Source organism: Symphalangus syndactylus, chromosome 11 (genome assembly GCF_028878055.3).
Source record: "Symphalangus syndactylus isolate Jambi chromosome 11, NHGRI_mSymSyn1-v2.1_pri, whole genome shotgun sequence".
Classification (NCBI taxonomy): Eukaryota; Metazoa; Chordata; class Mammalia; order Primates; family Hylobatidae; genus Symphalangus; species Symphalangus syndactylus.
This window is the reverse complement of record NC_072433.2, coordinates 45,905,493-45,916,737: the sequence shown is the minus strand read 5'-3', so window position 1 is coordinate 45,916,737 and position 11,245 is coordinate 45,905,493. Positions and strand designations below refer to the sequence as shown.

The 11,245-nt window shown below is 49.9% G+C and overlaps 1 protein-coding gene across 6 annotated transcripts in view; it reads left to right on the top strand.

Moving 5' to 3' along the window:
* Positions 1–6,519: 6,519 nt before the first annotated feature.
* Positions 6,520–11,245, top strand: part of SHCBP1 (SHC binding and spindle associated 1) — a 35,602-nt gene continuing 30,876 nt past the window's right edge. For 2 of the 6 annotated variants that reach the window (XM_055298712.2, XM_055298710.2), the window contains exons 1-3: positions 6,520–6,668; positions 9,538–9,705; positions 10,172–10,287. In XM_055298712.2, coding sequence (XP_055154687.1) covers positions 6,566–6,668; positions 9,538–9,705; positions 10,172–10,287 — 387 coding nt within the window. In that variant the 5' untranslated portion in view covers positions 6,520–6,565. The remainder of the gene's footprint in view (positions 6,669–9,537; positions 9,706–10,171; positions 10,288–11,245) is intronic. The other 4 variants (XM_063611896.1, XM_063611895.1, XM_063611897.1 and 1 more) reach the window with 4 other exon arrangements.

Here is an 11,245-nt window from a genome sequence, read left to right as displayed (position 1 = left end):
CCTCTCTTTCTCTTCTCTTTTAAAATCTCACTATGGAGCCCAGGCTGGTCTCAAACTCCTGGGCTCAAGCAATCCTCCCGCCGTGGCCTCCGAAAGTGCCACCACACCCAGCCTTTTTTTTTAATTAAAAAAAGTTAAAAAGAATGTATCAGCTGCGTTTAAGATTTGTGAGCTGTTCTTATCTTTTTCTTTTAAAAAAATCTTTATTTTTTAAAGAGCAGTTTTAGGTTCACAGCAAAATTAAGTGAAAAGTACAGAGAGTTCCCATATACCGTACCCCAGCCTCCCCCATTATCAACATCCCCCACCAGAGTGATACATTTGTTAGAACCGATGAACCTGCATTGACAACACATCATTATCAATCTAAAGTCCATAATTTACATTAGGGTTCACTCTTGGTGTTGTGCATTCTATAGATTTTGACAAATGTATACTGTAATATGTATGCATGATTATAGTACTATACAGAAAAGACTCACTGCCCTAAAAATCCTCTATGCTTTCTGCCTGTTCATCCCACTCTCTCTCCTCCAACCCTTGGCAACCACTGATCTTTTTAGTTTCCATAGTTTTGCCTTCTCTAGAATGTCATGTAACTGGAATCATACAGTATTCACACGCTATGATTCTATTTATATGAAACCTAGAAAAGACACATCTATAGTGACAGTAGATCAAGGTTACCAGGATCTAGAAGTAGGGGTTTTGTGGGGAGGGTGGTTGACTGGGAAGAGACATAAGGAATCTTTTGGGATGATGAAAATATTCTACATCTTTTTTTGTGGTGGTGATTATATGATTGTATACATTTGTCAAAACATAAAAGTGTACCCTTGCTTTCTCTCTCTCTCTCTCTCTCTCTCTCTCTCTCTCTTTCTTTCTTTCTCCTCTCTGGCCCAGGCTACAATCTACTCGGCTTGCTGCTGCCCGCGCCGCGGACTGCCTGGGACTGCCGGCGCCCACCACCGCTGCCTGCCTTTTCTCCTTTGCATGCAGGCACGCGTTCGCCATCTTGGCCACGCTGGTCGCCAGCTCCTGACGCCGAGTGCTCTGCCCGCCTCAGCCTCCCGAGGTACTGGGACTACAGACGAAGTCTCGCTCACCCAGTGCTCGGTGTTGCCCGGGCTGGAGGGCGGTGGCGTGGTCTGGCCTCGCGGCAGCCTCTACCCCCCAGCCGCCTGCCTTGGCCTGCCAGGGTGCTGGGATTGCAGCCCTTGCCCGGCCGCCGCCCCATCTGGAAGGTGGGGAGCGCCTCTGCCCGGCCGCCCCGTCTGGGAGGTGAGGAGCACCTCTGCCCGGCCGCCCCGTCTGGGAAGTGAGGAGCGCCTCTGCCCGGCCACCCACCGTCTGGGAAGTGAGGAGCGCCTCTGCCCGGCCACCCACCGTCTGGGAAGTGAGGAGCGCCTCTGCCCGGCCACCCACCGTCTGGGAAGTGAGGAGCGCCTCTGCCCGGCCGCCCCATCCGGGAAGAAATGAGGAGTGCCTCTGCCCGGGCGCCCCGTCTGGGAAGAAGTGAGGAGCGCCTCTGCCCGGCTGCCCCGTCCGGGAAGAAGTGAGGAGCGCCTCTGCCCGGCCACCCACCGTCTGGGAAGTGAGGAGTGCCTCTGCCCGGCCACCCACCGTCTGGGAAGTGAGGAGCGCCTCTGCCCGGCCACCCCGTCTGGGAAGTGAGGAGCGCCTCTGCCCGGCCACCCACCGTCTGGGAAGTGAGGAGCGCCTCTGCCCGGCCACCCCGTCTGGGAAGTGAGGAGCGCCTCTGCCCGGCCACCCACCGTCTGGGAAGTGAGGAGCGCCTCTGCCCGGCCGCCCCGTCTGGGAAGTGAGGAGCGCCTCTGCCCGGCCACCCATCGTCTGGGAAGTGAGGAGTGCCTCTGCCCGGCCTCCCATCGTCTGGGAGGTGAGGAGCGCCTCTGCCCGGCCGCCCCGTCCGGGAGGAAGTGAGGAGCGCCTCTGCCCGGCCGCCCCGTCCGGGAAGAAGTGAGGAGCGCCTCTGCCCGGCCGCCCCGTCCGGGAAGAAGTGAGGAGCGCCTCTGCCCGGCCGCCCCGTCCGGGAAGAAGTGAGGAGCGCCTCTGCCCGGCCGCCCCGTCCGGGAAGAAGTGAGGAGCGCCTCTGCCCGGCCGCCCCGTCCGGGAAGAAGTGAGGAGCGCCTCTGCCCGGCCGCCCCGTCCGGGAAGAAATGAGGAGTGCCTCTGCCCGGGCGCCCCATCCGGGAAGAAGTGAGGAGCGCCTCTGCACAGCCACCCATCGTCTGGGAAGTGAGGAGCGCCTCTGCCCGGCCACCCACCATCTGGGAAGTGAGGAGCGCCTCTGCCCGGCCGCCCCGTCAGGGAAGAAGTGAGGAGCGCCTCTGCCCGGCCGCCCCGTCCGGGAAGAAGTGAGGAGAGCCTCTGCCCGGCCGCCCCGTCCGGGAAGAAGTGAGGAGCACCTCTGCCCGGCCGCCCCGTCCGGGAAGAAGTGAGGAGCGCCTCTGCCCGGCCGCCCCGCCCGGGAAGAAGTGAGGAGCGCCTCTGCCCGGCCGCCCCATCCGGGAAGAAGTGAGGAGCGCCTCTGCCCGGCCGCCCCGTCTGGGAAGTGAGGAGCGCCTCTGCCCGGCCGCCCCATCCGGGAAGAAATGAGGAGCGCCTCTGCCCGGGCGCCCCGTCTGGGAAGAAGTGAGGAGCGCCTCTGCCCGGCCGCCCCGTCCGGGAAGAAGTGAGGAGCGCCTCTGCCCGGCCACCCATCGTCTGGGAAGTGAGGAGCGCCTCTCCCCGGCCGCCCCGTCCGGGAAGAAGTGAGGAGCGCCTCTGCCCGGCCGCCCCGTCTGGGAAGTGAGGAGCGCCTCTGCCCGGCCGCCCCGTCCGGGAAGAAATGAGGAGTGCCTCTGCCCGGGCGCCCCGTCCGGGAAGAAGTGAGGAGCGCCTCTGCCCGGCCGCCCCGTCTGGGAAGTGAGGAGCGCCTCTGCCCGGCCACCCCGTCTGGGAAGTGAGGAGCGCCTCTGCCCGGCCGCCCCGTCTGGGAAGTGAGGAGCGCCTCTGCCCGGCCACCCACCGTCTGGGAAGTGAGGAGCGCCTCTGCCCGGCCGCCCCGTCCGGGAAGAAATGAGGAGCGCCTCTGCTCGGGCGCCCCATCCGGGAAGAAGTGAGGAGCGCCTCTGCACAGCCACTCATCGTCTGGGAAGTGAGGAGCGCCTCTGCCCGGCCACCCACCGTCTGGGAAGTGAGGAGCGCCTCTGCCCGGCCGCCCCGTCCGGGAAGAAGTGAGGAGGGCCTCTGCCCGGGCGCCCCGTCCGGGAAGAAGTGAGGAGCGCCTCTGCCCGGCCGCCCCGTCCGGGAAGAAGTGAGGAGCGCCTCTGCCCGGCCGCCCCGTCCGGGAAGAAGTGAGGAGCGCCTCTGCCCGGCCGCCCCATCTGGGAGGTGAGGAGCGCCTCTGCCCGGCCACCCATCGTCTGGGAGGTGAGGAGCGCCTCTGCCAGGCCACCCATCGTCTGGGAGGTGAGGAGCGCCTCTGCCCGGCCACCCATCGTCTGGAAAGTGAGGAGCGCCTCTGCCCGGCTGCCCCATCTGGGAAGTGAGGAGTGCCTCTGCCCGGACATCCATCGTCTGGGAGATGAGGAGCGCCTCTGCCCGGCCGCCCATCGTCTGGGAAGTGAGGAGCGCCTCTGCCCGGCCACCCATCGTCTGGGAAGTGGGAAGCGCCTCTGCCCGACGACCCATCGTCTGGGAAGTGAGGAGCGCCTCTGCCCGGCCACCTATCGTCTGGGAAGAAGTGAGGAGCGTCTCTGCCTGGCCGCCCCGTCTGGGAAGTGAGGAGCCCCTCTGCCCGGCCGCCCCGTGTCTGGGTAGAAGTGAGGAGCTCCTCTGCCTGGCCGCTCCGTCTGGGAGGTCTACCATGGAGGCCAGAAGCAATGTGGGGGCTGGACGTGGTGGCTCACGCCTGTGGTCCCGGCACTCTGGGGGGCGAGGCGGGTTGATCACTTCGGACTAGGAGTTCGAGACCAGTCTGGCCAACTTGGTGAAACATGAAGAATACAACAGACAAACCAACCAACCAACTCAATGACAACAAAACAGGTCTACCCTGGAGTCATACTCTAATTTTTTCTATTTTCCTCCCTTTCTGATCCTTTATCCCACTTTCTTTTTCTTCCTCTTCCTTCTCCCTCTTCTTTGTCAAATAGAGGATTGAGTTATTATCACTGATCCATATAAAGTCCCTCTCTCATTTATTTTAACTCCCACCCCCATTTCTATTCCCCGACTTCCCATGTGCAACCTTCCTAATATGTTTAACACGCATCTTTTTGTTTGTATGTATTTTTAGAAAATGTTTATTGTTTTTGTATGCAAAAAAATTAATAAAGAAATAACTCAGCCGGGAAAAAAAAAAAAAAAAAAAAGTGTACCCTTAAAATGGGTGCATTTTGTTGATGTAAATTTTAAGTTAATAAAATTGATTAAAAAAAAATGACACAGAGGATGGCCACTTTGTCCTGTTTCCTCCAATGGTAACATTTGAACATGTAGTATAATAGTATCCCTTATATGTGGAAATATAGAATGACACAGTATCTATTATATGAGGGTATTGGCATTGATACAATCCACTAACCTCAATCAGATTTCTCTAATTTTACTTGTGCTCATTGTATGTGTGTATATGTATTATAGGCATGTGTGTGTGTGAGTGTAGTGTTACACAAGTTATCCCCTGTGTAGGTTCACTTATCCAACACCACAGTTAAGAAACTGATCAGTTCCAGCATCACAAGGATCCTCATGTTGCAGTTTTATGACCACACTTTCCTCCTTCCTGTTCCCATCCACCCCCACCCCTCTCTCCATCTCTGGCTACCACTAATTGCTCCTCCAGTTCTAAAAGCTTATCATTTCAAAAATATTACATAAATGGAATTATATAGTATGTAACCTTTTGGGATTGGCTTTTTTTTTTTCAGCAAAGTTCTCTGGAGAGTCATCCAGTTTGTTATGGATAGTAGTAGTTTCCTCCTTTTAATTGCTAAGTATGGTATAATGGTTAGTTTTAAGTGTCAATGTGGCTAAGCTATAGTACCTAGTCATTTAATTAAACAAGAATATAGGTATTGCTGTGAAGGTATTTTGTAGATGTGGTTAACATCTACAATCAATGGTTTTAAGTAAAGGAGACTGATAATGTGGGTGGACCTCATACAATCAGTTGAAGTTCTTAAGAGCAAAAAACAAGGTTTCCCTTGAGGAAGGAGAGGAAGAAACTGCTGCAAAACTACAGCATCAACTCCTACCTGAGTCTCCAGCCTGCCTGTTTGTGAACTTGCCAGATTCCACAATTGCATGACCTACCTCCTTAAAGTTCTCTCTCTCTCGTGCGTGCATGTGTGTGTGTGTGTGTGTGTGTGTAAAATCTATTGATTCTGTTTCTCTGGAGAACTCTGACTGATACACATGTTGTGGAGATATCAGTTTCACCATTCACCTATTGAAGGCTATCTGGTTTTTTTTTTTTTTTTCCTGTTCTGGGCTATTAGGAATAAAGTTGCTATAAATATTAGTGTACAGGTGATTGCATGAACACAATTTTCATTTCTCAGGGATCAATGCCCAGGATTATGGTTGTGGGTCATATAGTAGTTCTATGTTTCTTTTAAGAAAGTGCCAAACTGTCTTCCAGAGTAGCTGTTACCATTTTACATTCCCGCCAGCAATGTTTGAGCGATCCAGTTGCTCTGTATCCTCACCAGCATTTTGACATTTTCCTTAATTTTTATTTTATTTTATTTTATTTTTTGAGACAGAGTCTTGCTCTGTTACCCAGGCTGGAGTGCAGCAGTGCAATCTTGGCTCACTGCAACCTCTGCCTCCTGGGTTCAAGGGATTCTCCTGCCTCAGCCTCCTGAGTAGCTGGGACCTACAGGCACACACCACCATGCCCGACTAATTTTTGTATGTTTGTAGAGATGGGGTCTTGCCATGTTGGCCAAGCTGGTCTCAAACTCCTGGCCTCAAGTGAGCCAACACACCCTGCCTGTTTTTCTGATTTTTTTATTTTTTATTTTTTATTTTTTTTGAGACGGAGTCTCGCTCTGTCGCCCAGGCTGGAGTGCAGTGGCGCGATCTCGGCTCACTGCAAGCTCCGCCTCCCGGGTTCACGCCATTCTCCTGCCTCAGTCTCTCCGAGTAGCTGGGACTACAGGCGCCCACCACCACGCCCGGCTGATTTTTTTTGTATTTTTAGTAGAGACGGGGTTTCACCGTGGTCTCGATCTCCTGACCTCGTGATCCGCCCGCCTCGGCCTCCCAAAGTGCTGGGATTACAAGCGTGAGCCACCGCGCCCGGCCGCTCGTTCGTTTTTTTCGAAAATCATTCCAAATTATGTCCCAATTCGACCTTCTTCAAGTTCATCCTAGAAAAGCAAAGGCCGGGCACTTGAACAAGAACAGCTTCAGCCTGGGGCGCGGCGGCGGTGTTGGTGGGGGCTGGAGCGGGGCCGGACTCTAATTGGTCCACGGCCTCGGCCCGACTATCAAATCAGCAGAGCCTGCGTCATCACGTCGTTGCCTGGGCGGCCGTCCGCGGAAATTCGAAATGGCTGACGGGTCGCTGACGGGCAGCGGTCTGGAGGCAGCGGCCATGGCGCCGGAGCGCACGGGCTGGGCGGTCGAGCAGGAGCCGGCGTCTCTGGAGAAAGGTGAGCTCACCGTGCCGGGCCCGAGGAGCCGCCTCTGAGCGGAGGCCTGGGGCGTCGGGACCCTAGGTGGGCGCCTGGGTCGCGGGCCTCCCGGACCCTCTGTCCAGGGTGGCGGGAACGGCGGTGCGCTGCCGGGACCCAGTGACGGGACGTCAAAGTCGGGCGGTACCCAGGGGTGGGGGACTTCCTCTCTTCCCTATCCGCATCTCCCCATCTCCCTGCACTCTCTGGCCTCAGCCCGTCCCGAGATTGGAGAGAGCTGGATTGGGCCAGGAATTCCCAAGCTGGATGGGTTTTGCGGGAACTGTTGCTCAAGGGGTCGTCTTTTTCATTTGCGTCTCAAAGGAGATCACGAACCACACTTCCCTTTTCCGAAGAAGAGGAAAGCTTGGACCCTTGGCCTAGATGGCTGTCCTGTGCACGGAGGGTAGTGACGTGTCCAAAATGAGGAGCGCCAACTTGGGCCAGAGTCCAGAAATAGAACCGGGGTCTCCTAGTTCTCTGCCCTTTCTTCCTCCTCATAAAGTTTCATTACTATTTTTTTTTTTCTGGTATTTTAAGCTGGTTCATGTTTTTACGTTAACACTTTCGGTGTTAGCAGAGAGTCCCAACAAAGTGAGAAAACATTAAGTGTGACAATTCCACTATTAACCCACCTCTCCAACTGGCAAAAGTCACTTGGCTTCAGTTTTCCCATCTGGAAGACTATGCCAATGGTTGTACTTGTGGTGAAGTTGAAGTGAAATAAAAGTTTTTAAAGTGGCTGAAAAAATAAATACTGCATGGCATCGCTTATATTGGGAATCTAAAAAAGAGGAAGTTTCAGAAAGAGAGTAGAGTGGTAGTTGCCAGTTGGTGGGGGGAATGGGGAGATGCTGGTCAAAGGGTCCAAAGTTGCAGTTATGCAGCATGAATAGTTCTGGGGATCTGATGTACATACAGCATGGTGACTATAGTTAATAATACTGTATTATTATTACAGTATTAATAGGCAATGACGTGATGGTGCAATGCGCCGCAAATTTTGTACTTGAAATTTGCTAACAGAGTAGATCATAAGTGTTCACACCACACACACACAAAAGGTAACTATGCGAGGTGATGGAAATATTAATTCACTTTACTGTGGTAATCATTTCATAATGTATAGGTATATTAAAATATCATGTTACACACTTTATTTTTAATTTAATTTAATTTTTTTTGAGGCAGAGTCTCACTCTGTTGCCCAGGCTGGAGTGCAGTGGCACACAATCTTGGCTCACTGCAACCTCTGCCTCCTGGGTTCAAGTGATTCTCCTGCCTCAGCCTCCCAAGTAGCTGGGATTACAGGCGCCTGCCACCATACCCGGCTAATTTTTGTATTTTTAGTAGAGATGGGGTTTCACCCTGTTGGCCAGGCTGGTGTGGAGCTCCTGACCTCAGGTAATCCTCCCATCTTGGCCTCCTAAAGTGCTGAGATTACAGGTGTGAGCCACTGCGCCTGGCCATCATGTTATACACTTTAAATGTATATAACTTCTATATGTTAATTATAGCCATAAAGCTATAAAGAATGGTGCTGGAAAAAAAAAAGTGGTGCTGAAGTACTACTATTTCTTTAACAAACATATACATTATGTAATAGGCACTGTTGTAAATTATTAACAAATAATTAATCTTCTTAATTGAAGTAGATGTACTATTATCTTCCCTTTATAGGCGAGGAAGCTGAGGCATTGTCACATAACCAGTAAGGTACTGATGCCTTCTAAGGCTCATGTGCATCAGTGTTTGTGAGCAGTAGACTCTTGAGTACACTTTGGTCATTTGTGGGTCAAGTACTTCTGGTGGCCTGAACAGGGACAAAGAAATGGAAGGAAGGGGGAAAGGGAAGGAGAAAATCAAGGGGGAGGGAGAAAAAAGGTATCTGCTAACAGCTCAGATACCTTCCCTGAAACCACCTCTGGAAACTACTCTGCATTCTAAATGTACCCTTTTTAGCATTGCTTATTTAGTAGTTGTTTCATTTATTAAAAACATCTTATTATACATAATTAGATATGCCACTGACTGAATCATACCTTATGAAACATTATATACAGCTGAAACCTAATGTGATTTGCATTTTCTGATCTTTTCCTTAGACAGTCATTGAAATTAGTGAGGAGGAATCTAATAACCTTACTGAAGTAAACCTTATGGATTATTAAGACTCTCGTCCCTGTTTATTGAGGGGCAATTGACAGACTGATATTGTAGGAAATAAAGGGAGGGTTTAACCCATCTGAGAGGAAGTCAGCTCCCTTTCTTAAAGGAGCTTTATGGAATTGCTTTGGAAAATAAATAACTAAGATACTTGATTATTATCACTTGCTAACTGTAGTATAAATCACAGGCTGTATGCTTTGCAGAACTTGAGTGATTTCCACTGAATTAAAAATCAACTGTCTTCCAGCTGGATGTGGTGGTGCATGTCTATAGTCCTAGCTACTCAGGAGGCTGAAACAGGAGGGTAGCTTGAGTCCAGGAGTTTGAGGTTGTGGTGAGCTATGATCGCACCACTGCACTCCAGCCTAGGTGACAGAATGAGACCGTTTCTAAAACAAAAACAAAAACAGCCTTCTGCTTCCCCCCAAAACCTCACAGAACAACAACAAAAATCTAACTGTGAAAGATCTTAAGCTCTTATTGTTTTGAAGTAGAATTTGGATTTTGAAATATTTTTAAGTTTGGAAAACTAGTTTCTTCTCACACTGGTAGAGGTAAGTAGACTATCCATATTCAAATTCTTGTTTGTATTTTATTTGGGATTTCTATGCAAGGATATGAAAATAGAAGCATTCAAATAAGGCACTGGAGCTTGCTTATTTTTGCTTTTTTTTTTTAGGTTTGTTCCAAGATGAAGATTCATGCAGTGATTGTAGCTACCGTGATAAGCCAGGTTCTAGTTTACAAAGTTTTATGCCAGAAGGAAAAACCTTTTTCCCAGAAATTTTCCAAACAAATCAACTTTTGTTCTATGAGCGATTCAGAGCCTATCAAGATTACATTTTAGGTGAGTAGGTTTTTTGCCTTTTTTTTTTTGAGATGGAGTTTCGCTCTTGTTGTCCAGGCTGGAGTGCAGTGGTGTGATCTCGGCTCACCGCAACCTCCGCCTCCCGGGTTCAAGTGATTCTCCTGCCTCAGCCTCCCTAGTAGCTGGGATTACAGGCATGTGCCACGACACCAGATAATTTTGTATTTTTACTAGAGACGGGGTTTCTCCATTTTTGTCAGGCTGGTCTCGAACTCCCGACCTCAGGTGATCCGCCTGCCTCGGCCTCCTAAAGTGCTGGGATTACAGGCATGACCCACTGCCTGGCTGGTTTTTTGCGTCTTTTATCTTTTTAGTTTACAAGTAGATTATCTGTTTCAGTCCCTCAGATTGCCAGTTGTTTCTGAGAAAGTGGATTTAAGTGGATTTATTAACTTCCCTCTGATTTATGCATTCTTAATTCTTCCTGTGTTTAATTTGTTTGTAGCTGACTGCAAGGCCTCTGAGGTACAGGAATTCACAGCTGAGTTCTTGGAGAAGGTCCTTGAGCCATCTGGATGGCGGGCAGTCTGGCACACTAACGTGTTCAAGGTGCTGGTTGAGGTAAGGTTAATTTTGTTGTTAAGACCTTTGTCTCTAGCTATAAGCACTTTACTTCAGACTGTTATATCCAAAGTGCTTATTTTTAATTAAAGTTTATGAGCTGATTCAAATAGCATGTTTTTCACATCTAATTGCCATGCTGTAGGAAGTGTTCTGCAAATTTTAAAGGCAACTGAGGAGTTGTTACCAGGGAATTAAACTGGTTTAAATTAATTAAAAGAAGGTATTTGAGATCACTTAAAAAATTAGGCCTAATTATGAAGGTAATGGTTTCAAAAAAGTTTTTAACTTCTTAATTGTAATTCATTAAGCAGCTCAGACTTAAGAGGCATTTTTATTTATTTATTTATTTATTTTAAGATGAAGTCTCACTGTGTTGCTCAGGCTGGAGTGCAGTGGGATGATCTCGGCTCACTGCAACCTCCGCTAAGAGGCATTTTTAAACTAGCCCAGTTTTGCCTAGCAAATTTGTTTATATGTGGTTAATCTCTTGACAGTGTGTCCCACTGCAGAATGTAAAAACAGTCTTATTCTTCTTCTGACTAGGCCTTTTACATTTGCATTCTAATTACAGCTTTGAATTTTTCTCAGTGTTTGTTAACTGACCACAAAAAGCCCTAGTAAACTAAAATGTCAAACCAGGGAGTATGAATACAAGTTGTTGCTGCAGCTCCCTTAGAAAATGGCATCACATACTACAGTGATTATGTACGAGGCAGTGGATTGCAGCTATTGCTTGTGAGTTTTAAAATTTTGGATTGGGCTAATATGTTTTGGTTGAAGTTCAGGCCTATTCATTTGGTTATGATAGTGCCCCCCCTGCCAATCAGTTCTCTGGAAACAATGAAAGTCATTGTTTTAAAACAGAAGCATGCCATTTCTCTGCTTAAAACTCCTAATGCATTGTCTTTACCAAGGGCTTAGTATTGGCTTTATGGCTTCTCATTGTATAGAAAAC